This window comes from Artemia franciscana, chromosome 3 (assembly GCF_032884065.1).
Source record: "Artemia franciscana chromosome 3, ASM3288406v1, whole genome shotgun sequence".
NCBI classification, from domain to species: domain Eukaryota; kingdom Metazoa; phylum Arthropoda; class Branchiopoda; order Anostraca; family Artemiidae; genus Artemia; species Artemia franciscana.
In genome coordinates this window covers 26,975,060-26,999,181 of record NC_088865.1, presented here as the reverse complement: position 1 = coordinate 26,999,181, position 24,122 = coordinate 26,975,060, and the positions used below count along the sequence as shown (strand labels likewise).

Sequence of the window (24,122 nt, the reverse complement as noted above, 5' to 3'; positions counted from 1 at the left end):
GACTGCAACAAAGTGTGTCTGTGGATGCGCCTACTTGTGAATGTACTTGTCAGTACTTGTGACTGCGGATACTTGTGACTATGAATTACTACTGTAATTACTTGTGTCCAAGACTTAGAATACGATTTTCTGTGACTGCAACTCCAATTACTTACGTCTGCGACTACTTTCCATTGTGACTGTGATTACTTTCGTCTAAGAATTGTTGCAACTGCGACCATTTGCAAATATAAGTACATACGAATGCTACTGTTTGCGACCTCAACCAATTGCGGCTGTGACTACTTGCAACTACAGCTATGACTACTTCTAACTGCGACTGCGACTAATTTTAACTTCGAAAACTTGTGATTACAACCACTCGCAGCTGCAATTACTTGTGACTGTAATCACTTGCTACTACGACTCCTTAAGACTATGAGCGCTTGCAACTGCAACTAAATGTGATAGTAAAGAGGACTACCTGTGACTGCAACAACTTGTGACTGCGACTACCACCACTTGTGACTGTGACTGTTACTACTTGCAAGAATGACCACTTCTAACTAAAACTATTAACCATTTGTGACTGCAAAGGGATCTTCTTTTATACAGGACTACTTTTGACCACGATGCAACTACTCGTGACTGCGACTACTTGTGACATCTTCTGCGACTACTTGCGTCTACAATTATGACTACTTGCAATTAAATAAAAAAAATTTCAACCGCAAGTAAGGAGCGACATTAAAACTTAAAAGAACAGAAATTATTCCGTATAAGGAAAGGGTTGTCCCCTCCTCAGTGCCTCGCTCCTTACGCTAAAGTTTCTATTGTATTAAAAAAATAGGGTTGTGAAAAAGAGTCAGACTTTAGCGTAAAGAGCACGGCACTGAGGAGGGGACAACCCCTTTCATATACGGAATAATTCTCGTTCATTTTAAGTTTTAATGTCGCTCCTTACTTGCAGTTGAAAAAATAATTTTTTTATTTAATTTCTGAACGTTTTTGAATTAACGTACGTTTTGATTTTGGCTCACCGCACATGAATGATTAAAACGAAATTTGTATATTAATTTTTTTTTGGCTTTTTTGTAGTTTTGATTGGATGATTTTGATAAAAAAGGGATGGAGGAGGAAGCCTTGTTGACTTCCAGATTTTGGTTACTTAAAAAGGCAACTAGAACTTCTTATTTTCTTACGAACGTTTTTATTGGTAATAAATATACGTAACTTACAAGTTAACTTGCATAACGAACTTCTATATTTGTATATTTTTACTACGTATATGAGGGGGTTCAACCCCTCTTCAATACCTCTTCTTTACACTAAAGCTTGAATTTTGTCTCAATTCTTTAAGAATGACCCCCTGAATCACAAAGGCCGTAGAATAAATAGTTGAAACTACTAAGAAAAACTTCAGTGTAAAGAGCGAAGTATTGAGGAGGAGACGAATACCCTTAAATACGCAATAATTTCTATTTGTTTTAAGTTTTAATCTTATTCTTTACTTCCAGTTGAAATAAATTTTATTTATTTATTTTTCATTTTTTTAAATAATGAAAATCCTGTGCCCCTTTCATAGAAATTATCTTCCCTCATGACAAATTCCTCTATTGAAAGATACGATTCTTTTGATGTAACTATTGGTATCAAAATCCCGTTTTTAGAGTTTCGGTTGCTATTGACCTGGGTCGCTCCTTGCTACAGTTCGTTACCACGAACTGTTTAATTACGACTTGGATCGCTCGTGACTGCGATTACTTGAGACTGCTATAACTACTACTCTGATTGCGACTGCAACAGTGACTTGTGCTCCGTTTTCTACTGCTACTACTACTATTACTACTCCTAATACTACTACTACTACTTCTACTACTCCTAATACTATCACTACTATTGAATTATATCAAAGGAGTTTAAGTTTGTTCATGCTTTCAAACGAGTTAATCTGAAATTTCTTAAGATTGGCTAACGCTAATTTAAGAAAATGTTCAGGGAGATGTTGAATAACGCTTCGCAGAATGTTATATTTTTCATATACGATTTTAGATGTATATACACAGCATTGGCTGACCTAAACAGTTTAGATTTATTTTATATACTTATAAACCCATTTTAATACTTCTTTTATGTTAGCAATCATTCCCACAATGCAAGGATAATAACTCAGAACATTTATCACTATTACAAAAATTGGCGAGTAAAACGTTGTATACTCTAGAGACGATAGAATATAGTTTATTCTATGCTGGTTTTATAGTATTACTTACATAAATATTCCCCCAGTTGTGCAGCAATTCAAAAATATAGCTTTTTTACTTCTATCATTGTCAAATAAGCATATTCTAGATAAAATGGTTAAGTATTAATAGCCTAATCCTTTTTAGATGCTTCACAGTATGCTCATTTCGTCTTCAAAACCATCAGAAGATCCAAATCTGGAGAAATAAACTTTGAGGTAAGGTAACAATAGTGCTAGCTGCACTGACCAAGACGAAACATCAAGGTAATTTAATACGATGCTTACTTTATTTTCAGCTACATGCTGTTTTAGTTTTCAAAATGGTCTAATTACTGAAAATACTCTGGTGTAACAACAATTCTTTTTTTCAAATCGGAGGCAACGCTGTAGCGTTGCCAATAGTAAAAGTTCACACGACTCCAATGTTTTATTTTTTCCCAGAGGCACGTTATATGGAAAGGGTGCTCTAATAAACTTCGAAGGGGCTTACTCCATTGAGAATCGGAAGTTCCACTGCTCTTTTTCAGAGTCAAAATTGATCAGAGGTTACCCTCCCCCATGCCCTCCTTCCTCAAATTCGTCCAATAAAAATTTTGTGATAGTAGCAGTAATGGCTACAGGATTTCGCAATTTTGTAGGTATAACAAACTAGTTATAAGCAATAAGGCATTTGGTCATAAAATGGCCCATAAGTTGATATGGTATACGTGATGGTAAGACTGCACACCTTATTGATTATGTTATTGTAAACTGAAGACTAGCAGGATCGATACAAAATACTAGGGTATAAAGGAGTGTTGTTACTGACGTTAAAAGCAAAGATCACCATTTAGTAGTATCTTAGGTTAATTTAAAGCTGAAATTTCGGAAGTGTAACAACCTTCAGGGAAAGTTATGATGTTGGTAGACTCCAGGATGCAAATTTGAGAGAAACGTTCCAGGAACAGTTGAATACTAAACTTAAGAGTTTAAAATTTGACAATGTGGAAGATGGATGGAATTGTTTTAGAAAAACAATTTGTGAAGTTGCTCATGTTGTCTTAGGGAAGACTGTTAAGACTAAAGCCAGGAATATTAGTGAAAAAGCTTTGTATTTAATAGAGAGTAGAAGGGATTGTACAAGAATTATCTGAGTAATAGATCGTATGAAAACAAAAGGAATGTCAAGAAACTGGACAAAGCATTAAAATATGAACTAAGGCAATGTGAAGTAGAGGCCATGGATGAAATTGCTGAGGATCTGGAAGATGCAGCTAGACCGCATAGTAGTAAAAAATAATGCTGGCATATTAATAAATTGAGAGGGAGTAGTCAATCCGGACTAGTCCCAGTTAAAGATAGGAATGGGTCCACAATTAGTGATAAGGAAAGAGTTAAAGAGAGATGGGCAGAACATTTTGAGAATGTGCTAAACTAAGATACAGTTGCGGGGAAATATATTGATGAAAATAAAAAAAGGTTTGTGATACCTTGGATGTGAAGGAAGATTTGTTTTGCGAAGAAGAATTAGCGACAGTACTAAAAGGATTAAAAAATAATAAGGCCCTAGGTAGTGATATTGTGATAAATGAGTTTCTTAAATATGCTGGCTCTGAGGTTAGAAATAAGCTACTGAAGATTATGAATATGATTTTTGAAAAAGGGGAAGTACCTAATGATTATAAGAAAACTTTAATTATACCACTGTATAAGAAAGGTTACAAGAGTGAGTGTCATAATTATTGAGGCATTAGTCTGGTCTCTGTAGGTAACAAATTTCTTAGTACTATGATACTTTTCGACTGAAAGATGCTGTAAACAAAGTCATAAGAGAAGAACAGTGCGGTTCTAGAAAAGGAAGAGGATATGCCGACCAAATTTTTACTCTAAGGTTAATAAGTGAGAAGTCCCTTCGTTGTTTAACACATTTGGTCCTCAGTTTTGTTGATTATGAGCAAGCGTTGGATTCTGTTGATAGAAGAGTTTTAGCAAAGGTCTTATTAAAAGGGGAAGTACCTAATGATTTTAGGAAAACCTTAATTAAACCGCTGTATAAGAAACGTGACAAGAGTAAGTGGTGTAATTATCGAGACATTAGTCTGGTCTCTGTAGGTAACAAATTACTTATTATTATGATACTTTTTAGACTGAGAGATGCTGTAGACAGAGTTTTAAGAGAATATCAGTGCGGTTTTAGAAAAGGAAGAGGATATGCCGACCAAGTTTTTACTCTAAGGTTAATAATTGAGAAGTCACTTCGTTGTCAAACACCTTTGGTCCTCAGTTTTATCTGTTATGAGCAAACTTTCGGTTCTGTTGATAGAAGAGCGTTAACAAAGGTCTTATCGTTATGTGGTATACCAGAAACATACATTATAGTGATTTGTGCTATATACGAGAATAATACTACTGCGGTTCAGGTGGGGAATTAGGTTAGCAACTGGTTTTGTATTAAATCAGGAGTTAAACAGGGTTGTGTTCTATCTCCCTTTGTATGAATCATTTTGATGGACTTCTTTCTAAGGAGCACAGGAAATGAAATTGGAGACCACGGAATCAAATGAGGAGGAAAAACTCCTTTGGACTTAGATTATGCTGATGATTTAAGCATATTAGATCAAAGTGTGAGCAAAATTAAGGAATTTTTAGAGGCTTTGCGAGTTCAGGGTGCTAGAATAGGTATGAAAATTAATGTTAAGAAGACTAAGTCACTAAGGCTAGGAATATGTAAAGATGAAAAGGTAACGTTGGGTAACGAAAAGATTAATCAGGTTGGCAGCTTCACTTACCTTGGTAGTATTATTAGTAAAGGCGGTGGGAGCACTGAAGATGTTAAAAGTAGAATAGCTAAGGCTCAGGGTGTTATTTCACAGTTAAAAAGGGTTTGGAAGAATAGGAAGATAAGTCTGTAAACCAAGATTAGAATATTTAAAACAACATTGATGGCAGTGGTCAAATATGGCTCTGAAGCATGGGCGCTCCGAAAAGCGGACGAAAAGTTACTAGATGTTTTCCTGGGAAATTGCCTACGGATTGTTCTGGGTACCCGGCTGACTGACCGTATTTCAAACTTTAGGCTGTACAACAAATGTGATTTAATCCCACTTTCTAGGGCTATAATGAAAGAAAGTTGATATGGCTTGGCCACGTTCTGCGGATGAAGGATGGCAGATTGCCAAAGATTATCCTTTTTGCCCAACTGTCTGGGGCTACCCAGAAAGCAGGTCGTCCTCTTCTCGGGTGGGAGGATATCATGAATAAGGATTTGAATGAAATGGGAACTTCCTGGGAGGGTGTAAAGAGGGATGCCTTGAATAGATTAGGTTTCAGGAGGAGCGTGTATAACTATGTTGGCCTCAGGCGGCTTGGTGCTGCAGTGAGTTATTATTATTATTAATAGTAGTATTTTGCTTAAATTTTTTTAAAAATTGTATGAAAAGAACTCAGTGGTCGATACAACCCCCCAGATTTATGAATAGATTAGGTTGGAGGAGGAGCGTGTGTAGCTATGTTGGCCTCAGGCGGCTTGGTGCTGCAGTGAGTTATTATTATTAGTAGTAGTAGTATTTTGCTTAAAATTTTTTAAATATTGTATAAAAAGAACTCAGTGGTCGATACAACCCCCCAGATTTATGGGGAATGTATTATAAATAATACCCTGGGGATAAACAAGGTCTTAAGAATAAAGATCTCACCCTACCATTACCTACAGAGCGAAGCGTATTAGTCCATGAGCCCCACAGGCAGCGGGGCGATGTCTGTATTATATATTTATATAATAAACCTCGTTTTAGATTTTTTAAGTTTTATTACTATTTGTTGAATAAATATAGAATAAAGATCTCGCCCTGCTATCTGCGGGGCTCATGGACTAATACGCTTCGCTCTATAGGTAATGTTAACTGTAAGCAAGCCCACTCGACGCATTTTTAGTTTTGTGACATTCTAGGACCCCCACTGGGTCGATACGATCACCCCTAGAAAAAAAAACAAAAATACAAATAAACACGCATCCATGATCTGTCTTCTGGAAAAAATACAATATTCCACATTTTTGTAGTTAGGGTCTTGAAACTTATACAATAGGGTTTTCTGATATGGGGAATCCGATGGTACGATTTTTTTAAAGATTATATGACTTTTAGAGGGTGTTACCCCCTATTTTTTAAAATACGACAATTTTTTTCAGGCTTGTAACTTTTGATGGGTAAGACTAAACTTGATGAAACTTGTATATTTAAAATCAGCATTAAAATTCAAATCTTTCGATGTAACTATTGGCATTAACATTCCGTTTTTTATAGTTTCGGTTACTATTGAGCCGGGTCACTCCTTACTACAGTTCGTTACCACGAACTGTTTGACTCCTTTTCTATACATGTTTCTTGCATTAGGCTCCCATTGTCCCAATGAATAACAGATTTAAGGTCCAAGCCCAGGAAATAAAAAAAAAGATGCTGTCCTTTTTGGGCCCCATTGGGACAACCAGTACTTTTTTCTGTTTATTTTTCGTGCACATTGGGGTCTCCTTAGCAAAAGGACTTAACGATACAAGTTTCAAGCTATTCGAAAAACAAGACATTTTTTAGCCAATTTTTGGATCCCTCTTTCGTGGGCCGTGCCTCAAACACATTTTTTCACAATGAGGTCTCCTTTGCCTTCGGAGGCGTATAACTAATCGGAGAAAAGAAGTTTTAAACCAATTTTAGGGCAACGAAAACCTTACAAACCAATCTCAAGATATCTTTTGTTTAGCCAATTTTCAGGCTCCTGATCCCATACCTCCAACTCAAGATTTTGTCCCTACATAAGATTCCCATGCTAGTAAATGGATTCAGTTTTCATGCCAATAGAAAAAATTGTTTTTAGGGCTTGTTTTTGGGGCAATTTCCCTGGAAGTCAGTTCCCTATACGTTTTTTCAATATTTCAAGTAGTTTGGCATAGAGAGTCTTTTGGCCTTTTTGAACCAATATCCGAGGAAGCCAGTATTTGTTTGTAAAAATGTTTCCCTTTAAATTCGGTTCCCCTTGCCTTAAGGACTTAAGAAAAAAAGTTTTAGGCTGACTGGAAAAAATTTTAAATCCCTTTTTGAGTCGACTGTTCTGTTAACCTCAAATTCAGTTTGTGTTTTTACATTAGGGTCCTCTTAATCCAAATATCTTCGGAAGTAATCCTCAAATAAATTACATACAAAACTATGTCGGTTCATTTTTGGGCCCTATTTATACAAAATTTGAGACACTGCTGACCGAGTGAAGGATTCTCGGAAGCATCCAGCAAATCAGATATGGACGATCCACCATCTATGCTTTTTCTACAATTAAATAAAAAAACAAGTTTTTTCAAATGAAAGTAAGGAGCAACATTAAAACTTAAAACGAACAGAAATTACTCCCTATATGAAAGGGGCTTTTCCTCCTCAACGTCCCGCTCAATACGCTAAAGTTTGACTCTTTCTCTCAATTCTACTTTATTAAACAGTAAAAAACTTCAGCGTAAAGAGCGGGGCGTTCAGGAGGAAAAGCCCCTTTCAAATACGGAGTAATTTCTGTTCGTTTTGCTCCTTACTTTCATTTAAAAAACTTGTTTTTTTGTCTATTTAATTTCTGGACGTTTTTGAATTAATGCATGTTTTGATCTTGGCTCTCCGCACATAAATAATTAAAACGAACTTTGCATATTAATTAATTGCAATTAATCGGAAGATTTTGAGAAAAATGAGCGAGGGAGGAGGCCTAGTTGCCCTTCAATTTTTTGATTTCGGATCCAGTCCACCGGATCCAGCAAAATTTTTGAAGCTGTCTATGAGAAAAAAAAAAGTTTGGGAACCTCTGTTCTATACGATAAGATCAGAAAAATCGAAAAATTATACGTGAGATCCACATCACTCTTTACACAGGCAATTAGTATTTTTTGGTTGACTATGAAAATACTGAATTCACTATGGTATTAATAAAAATACCGATGCACGTATTTTGTAAAACTTAAACGTGATTCAGAGTTGTCAAATAGGGATTCAAATTTAGCACATCAAATTGTACCTTTTCCATATGCAAATATTAAAAAAAAAAAAAATTAAAAAAGAAAATGCAGGTACTTTCAGTCGATGAGTTACACTTTGGCTAGAATTGAATAAAAACAAAGGCTGTTTTCAGGAATTCCTGTGTTGTCTATCGAACATTTCTCGAGGAACGCTCGAAGAAAAAATCAGATGGGTATTTAATCTATACGATCTCAACAATGATGGCCTCATAAGTCGCACAGAAATGCTAGCTATAATTTCTTCAGTGTACGAAATGATCGGGCCAAGCATAGAGCCTCCAGCCGGGGAAGAAACTATTTCGGACCATGTCGACCGCATATTCGATGTAAGTATAACTGATGTAAGTAGTTACTGTCAGTAGTTACAAACGATCTTAAATTACTGTTAAAGAATAAATGAAACCCAAAACGAACATAAATCAAATAAACAATCATAGCAAAAAACAATTAACAGGTATTAATATAAACGAATAAATAAATCTTAAAACGAGCAAAACTTTAATTAAATATGCAAATCTAGCTAGAAACGAACAAGAATCACTACAAACCAGAGTTTGGGTTTTACCTCTTTCTCTCACTGTAAAAGTCTAAAACCTACTGCGTTATTGGCGCTTTGCCAAAAACGAATTATATTACAAAATTTTCTTTTGTACTCATTATAACATCGAAAATAAACATAAAGACAACAGTAAAGTTAAATTACAAACTGATAAGAGCTCAGCAACTATTATCCTTTATATAGGATATTCCTGAATATTCTGAATAGGATATTCTGAATAGGATATATCTTGAATATATCAAATATTCAGTTTCATTTTATTTGTTATTTTTAAGACTGTTCAAGACAAATAGTTTCAATACAATTAAGAGTTTTTATACTGCCCCCTTCTCTTACTGAAAATTCTAAAGCTTACTGTGTCATTGGACCTTTATTGAAAACGGATTATATTATGCGTATTTTTTTTACAGTTGTTACAGCATTGAAAATGAAAATAAAAATTACACTGAAATATAATCTTGAATTGATGATGTTTGAACAATTGATATGATTATATATTAAATATTCTGTTTGATTTTATTTGTACTTTCCAAGACTTTCCAAGACCAAGTATAGCGTCAATGACATAGTAAGTTTTAGACTTTTACGCTGAGAGAAGGAGACAAAACCCAAATTCTTGCTTGTAGTGATTTTTGTTCGTTTCACACTTGATTTGCATATTTAATTTAAGTTTCAATCGTTTTAAAATTTATTTATCCATTTATAATAGTACCATTATTAGTTTGTATGCAATGGTTATTTATTTAATTTCTGTTCATTTTGGGTTTCATTTATGCTTTAATAACAAAATATCTTTGTTCATTTTAAGCTTGATTTGCATATTCAATTTAAGCTTTAATCGTTTTAAGATTTACTTATTCATTTGTATTAGTACCTGTTGTATGTTTTTTTTTTGCTATGACTGTTTATTTAATTTCTGTTTTTTTTGGGGTTTCATTTATTCTTTAATAGTAATTTCTGGTCGTTTTGAGTTTGAGTTATTGTATGTTTCTATTTTTTCTGATCTTAAGTTTAGTATTGCCTTTACTTTTCTTTAAAAAACTTCTCTTTTGGATTTTTTTAATTAATAAATAATAAAAACATTGTTGCCTTATGACCTTAACTATAGGCAACGCTATAGCGTTGCCTCTGATGAACAAACAGTTCGTGGTACGAACTGTAGTAAGGAGTGACCCGGCTCAATAATAAGCAAAACTCTAAAAGATTAAATTCTGATACTAATAGCTACATCAAAAGAATCGAATTTTAATGCTGATTTTAAATATATAAGTTTCATCAAGTTTAGTCTTACACATTCAAAGTTATGAGCCGGAGAATATTTGCCTTATTTTAGAAAATAGTGGGAAACACCCCCTAAAAGTCATAGATTCTTAAAGAAAGTCACGCCATCAGATTCAGCGTATCAGAGAACCCAATTGTAGAAGTTCCAAGCTCCTATCTATAAAAATGTGGGATTTTGTATTTTTTGCCTGAAGGCAGATCACGGATGCCTGTTTATTTGCTTGTTTGTTTTTTTGTTGTTTTTTTCCCAGGGATGATCGTATCGACCCAGTGGTCCTAGAATGTTGTGAGAAGGCTCATTCTAACAGAAATGAAAAGTTCTGGTGCCCTTTTTAAGTGACCGAAAAAATTGGAGGGCACCTAGGCACCCTCCCACACTAATTATTTTCCCAAAGTCAATGGATCAAAATTCTGAGATATCCATTTTATTCAGCGTAGTCCTGAACCTTATAAGTATCGTAAACCTTATAAGTGTGTCTTTGGGGACGACTTACTCCTCCACAGTCCCCGTGGGAGGGGCTACAAGTTACAAACTTTTACCAGTGCTCACATATAGTAATGGTTATTGGGAAGTGTACAGACGTTTTCAGGGGATGTTTTTGGTTGGCGGAGCGGTTGAGAAGAGGAGGATATGCTGGGGGAACTTTCCATCGAGGCCATGAGGGAAGAAAATTTCCATGAAGTAAAACATGAAGTAAAATGTAGTAAAAACATGATAATACAAAAGTTTGTTACGTAAGCTAATTTATAAGTTACGTATATCTTTTACTAATAAAAGCATTCGTAAAAAATTAAAAGTTATAGTTGCCTTTTTAAGTAACCAAAAAATCAGAAGGCAACTAGCCTTCCTCCCTCGCTCCTTTTTTTCAAAATCATTCGATCAAAACTATGTGAAAGCCATTTAGACAAAAAAAAATAAATATGCAAATTTCGTTTTAATTATTCCTCTGCGGAGAGCCAAAATCAAAACATGCATTGATTCAAAAACCTTCAGAAATTAAAGAAAAAAACAAGTTTTTTAACTGAAAGCAGGGAGCGACATTAAAACCCTCCCTCTTTGCGCTAAAGTTTGACTCTTTGCCACAGCTCTACTTTTTAAAACAATTAAAAACTTTAGTGTAAAGAGCGAGGCGTTGAGGAGGGGACAACCCATTTCATATATGGAGTAATTTCCGTTCGTTTTAAGTTTTAATGTCGCTCCTTACTTTCAGTTAAAAAAATTGTTTTTTTATTTAATTGCTAAAGAAATTGGAGCTTATCCTTTGCTCCTTTCTAAGTGGTGACGTTAGAAAGTTGGCCTACGGCAAAAAAATCAACTTTTGAACTAAGACAGGTAGAATTTTTTCCGACGGCAATCGATAGCTCTTGATAAGCTGTTCAACGTATATGACATCCGTTTTTTGGTACAAAAATTTCTTCTGGAGGTATACCAGGTTGAAAGTTTCAAGGGGTTAACAGCTTCAGTAGTAAGGTACACACTGAAACGAAATCTAGGCTGATAGAAATTGTGAGACATATAGAGGACTTGTAAAAACAGTCGGCTGTTAGGTAATAGTCACTTTCAGCAATGAGGGGTTAGCAACTTTTGATAGTTGGTGTATCTGTTATTTGTTTCCAGTGTATTTGACGGTAAAACCAATTTGGCTCCAGTGGTAAGACATGTAGGAGACTTGTAAGTAATAATCTGCTCTTAGGCTACAGTCAACTTTAGAGATGAGGGGTTTGCAACTATGCTAGTTGGTGTACTCATTTATTTTGTTTCCGGTGAACTTGATGCCTATCACGGGAGAGGGACTTATAAGTAGAAATCGCTTTTGCTAGTACCACTTTTGCTAGTTGGTGTACCTATTATTTGTTTCCGATGTATTTGATGGTTAAACCAATTTAGTTCCAGTGGTAAGAAATGTAGGGGACTTGTAAGTAAAAATTGGTTGTGGGGTACAACCATCTTCAGCGATGAGGGGTTTGCAACTTTTGCTAGTTGGTGTACCCATTTATTTGTTTCCGGTCAACTTGATGTCTATCACGGGAGAGGGACTTGTAAGTAAGAATCTGTTCACTTTGGGCTAGAAATTTGTGCAAGTTGGTGCACATTGTTTTCGATCTCTTTAAATGTGACAAAATTAAGTGTTTACGCAACGGGTACAAACGATAACGTAAAACAATGAGATAGTTTCGTAATAATAGTGTCACCTATGGTATTTTAATCCTGAAAAGTTACGGATAGCTTTATAATACCAACTAGATTATATGAGATATTGTTCCAGGTTTTCATCCGTCACGATGTCTACGATTAAAAAGGACGAAGTTCAACTGGCTACAAAGTCAATTTAGTCCCTTCTTTCGATATTATTTTGTAGTTGTTGTTTTTTCAACGCTGAGGAATAGCCTTTGGTCATGTGATAACTGATTGCGTTCTTGTTTGAACATACCGTTTTAAAAAATTTCGATAGGCTGACAACTTCATCATTTAACCAATAGTGAAGGAACAAGCACAAACGACAATGTAAAACAATGAGATAGTTTCGTAATAATTTAGGGATAATAATTTTAGGGAAAGAAAAGTTAGGGATAGCTTTATAATACCAACTAGATTATATAAGATATTTTTCCGTCATGATGTCTACGATTGAAAAGGATAAAGTTCAACTGGTTGCAAAGTCAATTTAGTCCCTTCTTTCGATTAAATAAAAAAAAATTAGTTTTTTTTAACTGAAAGTAAGGATTGACATTAAAACTTAAAACGAACAGAAACTACTCCGTATATTAAATGGGTTGTCCCCTCCGCAATCCCTCGTTCTTTACGCTAAAGTTTTTAATTGTTTTAAAAAGTAGAACTGTGGCAAAGAGTCAAACTTTTTTTATGTATATGAGGGGGTTTGTCCCCTCTTTAATACTTCCCTCTTTACACTAAATCTTAAGCTTTGTCCCAATTCTTTAAGAATAACCCCTGAATCAGAAAGGCCGTATTCGCTCTTTATGCTAAAGTATTTTTAGAACCCCTCATATGCGTAATAATCTCTGTTCGTTTTAAGTTTTAATGCTACTCCTTGCTTTCAATTGAAAAAACTTTTTCATGTTTATTTTTTCATTGTTTTTTTTTATAGTAATGCTAGAAAATGAAAAGTTACAAACTGGTCAAAGTTAGTAACTTGCAGCCCCTCCCCCAGGGACTGGGGGGAGTAAGTCATCCCCAAAGACATAGTTATTATGGTTTTCGACTATGCGGAACAAGATGGCTATCTTGATCCGTTGACTTTGGGAAAAAATGAGCGTGGGAGGGGGCCTAGTGCCCTCCAATATTTTTGGTCACTTAAAAAGGGCACTATAACTTTTCATTTCCGTTAGAATGAGCCCTCTTGCGACATTCTAGGACCACTTGGTCGATACGATGACCCCTGGGAAAAAAGAACAAAAAAAAACAACAAATAAACACGCACCCGTGATCTGTCTTCTGGCAAAAAATACGAAATTCAACATTTTTGTAGATAGGAGCTTGAAATATTTGTTATAGGGTTCTCTGATACGCTGAATGCGATGATGTGATTCTATGACTTTTAGGGGATGTTTCCCCCTATTTTCCAAAATGAGGCAAATTTTCTCTGGCTCGTAACTCTTGATGACAAAGACTAAATTTGATGAAACTTATATATTTAAAATCAGCATGAAAATTTGATTCTTTTGTTGTATCTTTTAGCATCAAAATTCCGTTTTTAGAGTTTTGTTTACTATTGAGCCAGATCGCTCCTTACTACTGCTCGTTACCACGAACTGTTTGATACTATTGTGTTGTTGTTTTTTCAACGCCGAGGAATAGCCTTTGATCAAGCGATTACTGATTGATAGCGAAGAAACAAAACCAAAGTGTTGCTCTCGCAACACTTTAGTCGGCGAAGCCGGACAAAGGTTGCCGTAACACTTCATGTTGCCCGGGCAACGTAAGTGTAGTTTCTGTTCGTTTTAAGTTTTAATGTCGCTCCTTGCTTTCAGTTCAAAAAAACTTGTTTTTTTTTTAATTTAATTCACTAAAAAATCAAAGTTTAAACAATGAACCATTGGACAAATGTTCGTTAACTGTACTAAATAGTACACAGCCTGAATACCGGTAAAAACCAAAACAATACGTAGTTTGATGATTATTTTGAATACAAATTACTTATTTCACCGTTGACTTGCGGATGTAAGTTTCAAGCAGCACAAAAAAGAGCTTTTAGTCCATGTTTGATATAACCAATGCTCCCAATTTAATTTTTATGTGAACTCAGGCCCAAACCCCAATATCCAAGAATGTAATTTTCAAGCCGTTATAACAAAGTGATGATTTTCCGAATTTTCGCCCCATTGTCGGGTGAGGCGACATTATTTTCCGATAAATCCGTTTGGGCATCGGGGAGCTGGTTTAGCAAGGAGATTTAAGGATAAATGTTTCGACCCGATGATAAGGAGATTCCGTTATGCCATTTTTTCTAACGCCAATTTGAAGGGTCCTGTGTCCAGCCTCATTTTCCCGAAAAGTTTTGGTCAAGAATTTATGTGTGTAAGGTTAAAACGATAAGAGAAAAAAGTTTGTTGACCCAGTTTTGGGCCCCTCCTAAAATAAGCACGTAGTTCCTTTTACCCAGGGAACAATTTCTTGTCCAAGGAAACAAGAAATCCAGGGAAGCACTTGGTTTTCACCAAGTGACGTATAGCGATCGCAAATTCTGTCGGTCTGTCTATCCCGGTTTTGCTAGTTTATGCACTTTCAGTAAAGCTAGGACAATGACATTTGGTAGGCGTATCAGGAACCAGACCAGATTAAATTAAAAATGGTCATTCCCTCAATTCAACTATCTGGGGGGACTGGGGGATGGTTAATTCGAAAAAATTAGAAACAATGAAGTATTTTTAACTTACGAACTGGTGATCAGATCTTAATAAAATTTGATATTTGAATTGATTGTGCCTCAGAACTTTCATTTTAAATCCCAACCGCATTTGGTGACATTGGGGGAGGGGGCGAACCTAAAATCTTGGAAAACGCTTAAAGTGGAGGGATCTGGATGAAACTTGGTGGAAAAAATAAACAAAAGTCCTATATACGTGATTGACATAACCGGGACGGATCTGTTCTCTTTGTGGGAATTGGGGGGGGTTCATTCTGAAAAATTAGAAAAAATGAGGTATTTTTAACTTACGAAGGAATTATCGGATCTTCATGAAAATTCACATTTAGAAGGACCTCGTATCTCAGATCTCTTATTTTAAATCCCGACCGGATCTAGTGTCATTGGGGGGAGTTGGGGGGACCGGAAATCTCAGAAAATGCTTAAAGCGGAAAGATCAGGATGAAACTGGGTGAAAAGAATAAGCACAAGTCCAAGATACGTGACTGACATAAACGGACCGAATCCGCTCTCTTTTAGGGAGTTGGGTGGGGGGAGTAATTCGGAAAAATTGGAAAAAATAGGTGTTTTCAACTTACGAACGGTTGATCAGCTCTTAATGAAATTTGATAATTAGAAGGATGTTGTGCTTTAGAGCTCTCATTTTAAATCCCAACCAGACCTGGTTACATTGGGGGGAGTTGAAGGGGGAAACCGAAAATCTTGGAAAACGTGAAAATTGAGGCATCTTTATCTTACGAATAGGTGATCACATCTTAATGAAACTTGATATATAGAAAGATCTTATGTCTCAAATACTCCATTTTCAATTCAAATGGGATCCGGGGACATATGGGGTTGGATGAGGGAAACAGAAATCTTGGAAATCGGAAATCTTGGAAAACACTTAAGAGTGGAGATATCGGGATGAAACTTGATGGGAAAGATAAGCACAAGTTCTAGATACGTGATTGACATAATTGGAACAGATCCGCTCTCTTTGGGGGAGTTTGGGGGGGATTTCCAGTTCTTTAGCGAGTTCGGTACTTCTTGACGTGATAGGACGATGAAAATTGGTAGGCGTGTCAGGGACCTGCACAAATAGACTTGATAATAGTTTTTTCCCCGATTCGACTATCTGGGGGGCTGGAGGGAGAGGAAAAATTGAAAAAAAATTGAGGTAATTTTAACTTACAAACGGGTGATCGGATCTGAATGAAATTTGATATTTAGAAGGAGCTCGTGTCTCAGAGCTCTTATTTTGAATCCCGACCATATCCAGTGATATTGGGGGAGTTGGAGGGGGAAACAGGAAATCTTTGAATACGCTTAGTGTGGAGATATCGGGATGAAACTTGGTGGGAAGAATAAGCGAAAGTCCTAGATACGTTATTGATATAACTGGACTGAATCCGCTCTCTTTGGGGGAGTTGGGGGGTGTTAATGGAAAAATTAGAAAAATTGAGGTATTTTTAACTTAAGAACGGATGACCGGATCTTAAGACGGGTGACCGGGTGATATATAGAAGGAAGTCATGTCTCAGAGGTCTTATTTTAAATCCCGACCAGATCTGGTGACATTTGGAGGAGTCGGAGGGGAAAACCGGAAATCTTGAAAAATACTTATGGTGGAGAGATCAGGATGACACTTGGTGGGTAGAACAAACAAATGTCGTAGATACGTGATTGATGTAACCGGACTGGATCCGCTCTCTTTGGGGGAGTTGAAAGGAGGGGGGAAGTCCACTGCTTTGGTGAGTTCGTTGCTACTGGACGTGCTAGGACGATGTTAATTGGTAGAGGTTTCAGGGACCTGCGCAATTGACTTGAAAAAATTGTTTTCCGTGATTCGACCATCTGGGGGGCTGAAGGGAGAGGAAAAACTAGAAAAAATAATGTATTTTTAACTTACGAGTGGGTGATCGGATCTTAATGATTTTTTATATTTAGAAGGACCTCGTGTCTTAGAGCTCTTATTTTAAATCCTGACCGGCAATAAGCCTGTGATTTTCTTTTTAAATCAATCTGTTGATTCTTAGAATTTTGCTATAGCTCATGCCATATGAGCTCTTGGCTCTTCAGACCTCGTCACAAGTGCCATATGAGCTCTTAGCTCTTGGTTTGTTGAAGAATCTACCAGGAGAGGCTGATAAATTTCAAACAAACTTGATAAGAGGCACCAGCAAATATCCAAGTTCTTTCTTTTTAGATTCTATGAATAACTGAGCATCGAGTGGCGGAGGAAAGGAGTTCACTAAATTCTTGTCATAAGCATTTTTAGCAGAAGGGATTGTTCAATTAGGCCAACTTAAGTCAGAAGTAAGAACTTGGCCTACACTTTTGTCTTTTTACAATATACACCTGATACTCTGTCTAAGAGTTAGTAGAGAAGGAAAAAAAAAAATCTAATTCCTTTATTAGATTAATTATTTCTTGGCCTGGCAGAATATCATTAAAGAAAAACCTTGCAAACAGCTGCATTCATGAAATATGACCTGTTTTATCTTAACTGAAACTGCTAGGGGTTTACACGTAGAAGTCTTGTTGTGATTTTAAAGGCCTTAAGTGTAATCTGATGAAAATTGTCGCGTGTGATACTTCAGGACCGTGAATCAAGGGTCACAGTCCCAGAGTAACCCTTTACGGGTCCTTGATCCTGAGTGTGTGCGAATCCAGGCAAAAATTTCATGGATCCAGGAACAACTAGCTCCTAATGGTTCCTATTTCCTGAAAAGCTCATAATTTTCTACTAATTCTTGAGAAATAATTTCTGATTATTTTAATTAGGCAAGAATGTTGCTGTAAGCAAAAAAAAAGCAAACTTTCGCATGCAAACCGATTAGGGTTCGCGTAGCGCAGGTGCCGATCTCCTGATTCTCAGCCCTCGGCCGGGGTGCAATGCGTGGTTGGGGGCAAGCCATCCGACGCTTTCCCGTGCTTTTCCCTAGATTTCTCTAGGTACCCATTTGAAGCTGGGTGGACTTTTGGCTTGTCTTACGGGGAAACGCCACTAACCCTCGTCCTAAACCAAACGGTCGGCACCACCGAGATTCGAACCAGCGACCCTTCGCTTGTGAGTTCGGCGCGTTAACCACTCGGCCACGGACGGACAGAATGTTGCTGTACGGCACCTTAAATCCACATACCTAAATAAAATTTACAAACGCAAGGTAACACGAAAGGGGAGTCATGGTTTCGTTTCTAACTTGCTTGCGTTATTCTAAAAACCACAGCAATCTTAGGGACGTTAAGTTTCCGTATAATAACAACGGAACATTAATGACATCAGAAACACAACTTTTGTTGAAACCAAAAACGAGACAGGACTTAAAGTGTTTTGTTGTAGGATGTTAAGTTGGCCGTTTAATGCTATAGCAAAGAGATTTGTAAGTTACGGTGAATCTAAAAAGACACAGGATGTGTTTAGCTTTGAGACAAGAGGCTCGAGTGACCTTGAGGCCAAGGCCCTACCTTAGACGTTTCAAATATAAAAATAAAAATTATGAAAACAAAACACCGTGATAAAGCACCATGTTTCTAATAGAGGCAAAACATTTAGAAGATGAACTGCAAAATCCTTAAATTTTTGCTCTTTAAAGAGTATGTGTACGATCCAGGCAATTTGTCAATAGTCCGACAACAGTCCGATATGAACAGAGTGACAAGTTATTTTTAAAAATGCATTTATACTCTATATTTTATTTTTAGAATTGCAAACTTACTTAAAAGCTTATGATTTCTTTTTCAGGCAATTGATACCAACAAAGATGGGGCAATAACTTACAATGATTTCATTAATTTCATTTCAAACGACACAAGGAAAATGGAATCCTTTGAAGTTTTGGACACATTACTGTAGCAGAACAAAACTACTGTCTTTGGTGATGTGAATGTGTGTGATGTGGTGATGTGTGAATGACGGCAGCAGAGCAAATGAGAAACTTTTTTGCCTCTTCTTTTAAAAACTCATTTTAGAATTAGGTCCGGATATTAACATAAAGTTGGATACCGTTATGCAGATGGCAGCCAACCATTAATCACTTCTTAGATACCAATACAGTTATGAAAACTATCTTGCCCATGAGAATCTTTTGGTACAAAGCTCTGAACTTGGTGCCTCCTCCAAGCCCGCGCTCCGACGCGGGCTTGGATATATCGCGGGCTTCCATATACGGGAACGCAATTTTGTTTTGTTGTATACACAGCTTAGATACCAATACCAGTTTCCTGTCTCCTGCCGCTAGAATCGCTACCGCGCACTGTATCCCAAAAATAAATCGAGTTTTCATAACTGTAAATTGGTATCTAAGCTGTGCCATTAATATAAGCAAGCTGGAAGCTGAAATCAATCGATGCAAGAATGTCTTTCCATTGGGATTGACTGGACTTAGAGATATGTGGACTTAGAGATAACCGTATTTCATACACTTGGGTATGGAAATTGAAAAAGTGAACAGAGTTCTGTAAAGCTAATTTCGTGTGGGAGCGGCAAAACTTCTAAGGTATTCCATCAGTCTTTTGAGGGCTCTTTGCTGAGACCAAGATCCAGATTTCTTTCAGCCAATCGTTGGGAAAGAAAGAGATTTTGAACGAAAACATATCAATGTTGCACTTATGTTATTTATTAATTAAGATCATTTATGCTAAAAAAAAAAATTTGAAAAGAGGACGAGCTTCTAGCTCGTCCATAAAACTTTCAAGCTTATTCTGATTTATTCAGGTTGATTTTGCCGAAATGATTTTAAGGCACCTGGTAATTAATAGGCAATTGAAAACTTTTTGAGGATTGGGTGCCTTAAAAACCGTTTTAATCCTCAACGTCGACTGACCGTCTCAAAGACAAAGGGTCTATTAGCAAATTTTTTCAGGGGACTAGTTATACACTGAAATCCAAGGCTTGTTATACATTGGAAAATTTGTGATTTGACAATAAAATTTGATTGAAAAAGACAGTGAAACTACATCGGTAAGGTATCCATTTGAAGTAAGTAGCACCAGAGGGAACACAGAAGCTGTAAAATTGATAAAATGACATTTCTTTGAGATGACTTTTGGTGTTTCCCTAGCAGGTATTCTAATATTCGAGAAAATATTCTAGAAAATTTTTAGGGAAAGGCCATTCCTGAACTTTAAAAAGAAAATTCTACTCCATTTAATTGAAATTCAACAAAATTCACACTTTTAGCAACGTAAGTTTTATCAAAACTAAATATTTATGTCCGACACAAAACAAAGGAATGTAAATTTTTCTAAGATCTCAGGGAAGGGAGGGGCCGGCTTTTAGCTTTCTGTCGTTTATTTGTATATCTAACCTAATACCTAAAAGCTAAGGCAGGACCCCCCCTCCAATAAATTCCTAATAGTTTGTCTACACAAAATATATATGTTTATGATGGATGACGTAGAATTGTGCTTTAAGGCACTGAATTTCATTAACTATGCTATTCAGTTTGTTATGACTTTCAATTAGCTTTTGTTTGGGTAGGCGCTAAAAACTAAACAACCGTCGTTTATATGCGTAATGCGTACATAAATAAGGCGTTTAGTTGTACTTGTGTCAGGGTTACTCGTACTTGTGCAGATATTTTTACGGGAGGATGAATTGTTTTAGGCAGCCCAAATAAAAAAATAATACTTACATTTGAATAGTTTATGAAAATATAAGGGTCAAAGGATTATTACTTTTTATTAATACATTCTAATTATATAATTTATGGTATTGGTTTTCAAAGGTGATAACACTGTGCTATTTAATTTTTTATTTCTAGATTTGTATCTGTCTTGTATATTTTATTTTTAAAGCAGTTCTTATCTGTAGGGCGCATAAAAAACTATAAATTAAATTTAAAAAAGGTGTAGTAAAAATGCACCTATTTCCAGCGTGATTAAAACTTTTACGCAAAGAACTGCGGAATAACAATACAGAACAGCAAGGAAACGTTCCTACTTCCATGAACATAGGTCAGAAGACTGATATTCAAAGCTAATAAAAGTATAATAGTGTTTGGTAGTCAATGAATAATAAAAATAAACATCAATAAACTGTAATTTTCAAGATAGACAGGACCGTCCACAGTATAAACACGATAACCGTGTAAACATAATTTGAGCCTTGTTATTATTAGGAGACGGAGTCGAAAGATAAGTTTCTGGAAAGCAAACAAAATAGATCAAACTATGTCGATTATTCCAAATACTAATTTGCTTTGTTCCGGTCTATTTGTCTATGAAATATGACCCTTTTCACCTTTACCGTATATAAAAAATAGATGAAAAGTGAAAAAGGTGTGAACTGCGTTAATTTGGCATTGAATATGGCCACAAAACATCATATGGACTTGCTTATGCATCTTTTTAGAATACTTTACCTTTTTTCTTTTTTTTTTTTTTTGCTTTGTTCCGGTCTATTTGTCTATGAAATATAACCCTTTCCACCTTTACCGTGTGCAAAAAGAGGATGACAAGTGGAAAAGGCTCAAACTGAGTTATTTCCCCGTTGAATATGACCATAAAAGCATCATATGGACTTACTTATCGACCATTTTTACCTTTACCTTTTTTTCTTTTTTTTTTGCTTTGTTCCGGTCTATTTGTCTATGAAATATGGCCCTTTCCACCTTTACCATATACAAAAAATAGATGACAAGTGAAAAAGGTGTGAACTGCGTTAATTTGGCATTGAATATGGCCACAAAACATCGTATGGACTTGCTTATGCACCATTTTTAGAATACTTTACCTTTTTCTTTTTTTTTTTGCTTTGTTCCGGTCTATTTGTCTATGAAATACGGCCCTTTCCACCTTTACCGAGAGCAAAAGAGGATGACAAGTGGAAAAGGCTCAAACTGAGTTATTTCCCCGTTGAATATGACCATAAAAGCATCATATGGACTTACTTATCGACCATTTTTACCTTTACCTTTTTTTTCTTTTTTTGCTTTGTTCCGGTCTATTTGTCTATGAAATATGGCCCTTTCCACCTTTACCGAGAGCAAAAGAGGATGACAAGTGGAAAAGGCTCAAACTGAGTTATTTCCCCGTTGAATATGACCATAAAAGCATCATATGGACTTACTTATCGACCATTTTTACCTTTACCTTTTTTTTCTTTTTTTGCTTTGTTCCGGTCTATTTGTCTATGAAATATGGCCCTTTCCACCTTTACCATATACAAAAAATAGATGACAAGTGAAAAGGTGTGAACTGTGTTAAATCCACGTTGAATATAACCATAAAAACACCATATGGACTTGCTTATGGACCAATTTTAGAGTACTTGACCTTTTCTCTTTTTTTACTCAGGAAGGGGATCTTGAGTTGTATTATTTTAAAGAGCTCTTGAAGGTATTTGTGATTCCGTGCAATCTTTTATTAGAACAAACGGCGAGGCTACATTGGCTATATCCTTTTATCTTATTGTTTTACCTCGTTTGTACTTGCACGCAGTATAGTAAATAAATATACTTTTTGTTCGGTTTCGTCTTTTTCAAGATAATCAATAATGTAAAATTAGAAGCTGTTTACTATTTTATTAGACCATTTTAGTTGTTTTGATCTGATCTTCATGTTCTGTTTTGTTTTCCTGAAATTCTTTTTTTTTTGCCAAAATAGGTTGTCCGTCAATATCTTAATGTTTGAAGCACAATTTGGTCCAAAGATTATTTTCGTCAAGACACCTAATAGAAGAGATGCCAGATATCAACAAAATACGGTGTAAGAGAAAGAATACTCTACCTGACAACCTGACACTTTTAACTCCATCCTCGGCCCTTTGTTGAAATATTCCTCATATGCTATTTTGATCACCTGGACACAAATATTGTCCTTCAATTGACCCCTGTTTTGCTATTAATTTAAAAAACTTTCCAAAAACAGATTTTTCCAAGAAAAGGAAATCAAAGCCCTCACAATAGAAAATTCACCCCTCCCCCAGAAGTGTCTGTATACTTCCCAATAACAAATAATATGCGTCAACAATTGGCCAACTTCATGACGTATAGACCCTTTTTTAGGGGTTTTGAGGGGTTTTGTTATCCCCAACTATTTATTTATTACCTTAATTCACATTAATCGTATAGGAGGGATACTGCCCCTTCCTTATCCCTACATCCAACTCAAGGTCATAGAAACTTTGGAGGTTGCTTTTTCGATCAGAAAATGAGAGTTATGGTCTTTTATTATAAGTGGAAAGCAATTGAAGACCAGCCAGACACAGGGAATATTTCTGGTGGGGGTGGGTGAACACCGGTTCCCACCTATTTGTAATTTATCTTTGACTCAATCTATTGCTCAATTTTATGTCTACTCAATTTTTCATCTTTTAAAGAATTATCAGGTGACACAGTGCCCAAAAACCCAAAGGATTTTGATTTGGAAAATAATGTGCTTGAGTCTCGTAAAAGTGTCAAATTTCACGTGTCAAATGTCCAAATGCTTAACTGACCAGCTTTTTGCTTATTTTGAAGTGTTTATATGACCTTTATAGATTGGAATTTCCAGTTAAGGTATAAAAAAACTTAAATTCTATAATAGAAAATGCAAAAATAAATAAAACTAGATAAATTGGGTAAACACTCTAGGGTGAATTTTCTGAGAGGGAACACTGGCCTTCCGTAAATACATCAGAACAAGGGTCTGAGTTATTCCACTGGATAACTCCCCCAGAAAAAAACTCCTTCCCGCAAAAGTGATATCGCGGAATACCCGATGCCTATAAATTTTTAGGAATTGTTTCAGGGACACGAGCCTGCGCTTACATATTTCAAGTAACCCTTATTTTCAAACAAACACAAAAACAGCCACGACCTCCATGTGGTTAAATGAAAAAAGCATGTTCAACTGAATGTTAAGAGCTCCGTCAAACAGTTTGTGGTAGTAAACTGTAAGTAAGGAGCGACCCGTGGGTTTGATTAATTGAAAATTAAGCGCTACATCTATGATTTCTATGTTTACATATTGTAAATAATGACGAAGACCACACTGCCTTTCCATAATACAACTACAGAAGAGAGAATAATGAGGACTTATATGAGGAATAATGAGAAAATAATAAACAATAAAACACTTACAATAAAAGTTTTCGGTTAAAAATCCGAATCCGCATCATTACTTCTTAAAAAAAAGTTCAGCCAAGACTTTGTGATAAAAGCTAACATTTTACAAGCTGAAAAG

The 24,122-nt window shown here is 35.9% G+C and overlaps 1 protein-coding gene across 2 annotated transcripts in view; it reads left to right on the top strand.

Annotated features, from left to right (window-relative positions):
* Positions 1 to 22,428, top strand: part of LOC136025099 (calsenilin-like) — a 74,362-nt gene extending 51,934 nt beyond the window's left edge. Inside the window, exons 4-6 of one of the 2 annotated variants that reach the window (XM_065700822.1) lie at positions 2,370 to 2,440; positions 8,360 to 8,572; positions 18,700 to 22,428. In XM_065700822.1, the coding sequence (XP_065556894.1) occupies positions 2,370 to 2,440; positions 8,360 to 8,572; positions 18,700 to 18,810 (395 nt within the window). In that variant the 3' untranslated portion in view covers positions 18,811 to 22,428. Of the gene's footprint in view, positions 1 to 2,369; positions 2,441 to 8,359; positions 8,588 to 18,699 lie in introns of both variants that reach the window. The other variant, XM_065700821.1, reaches the window with a different exon arrangement.
* Positions 22,429 to 24,122: the final 1,694 nt, after the last annotated feature.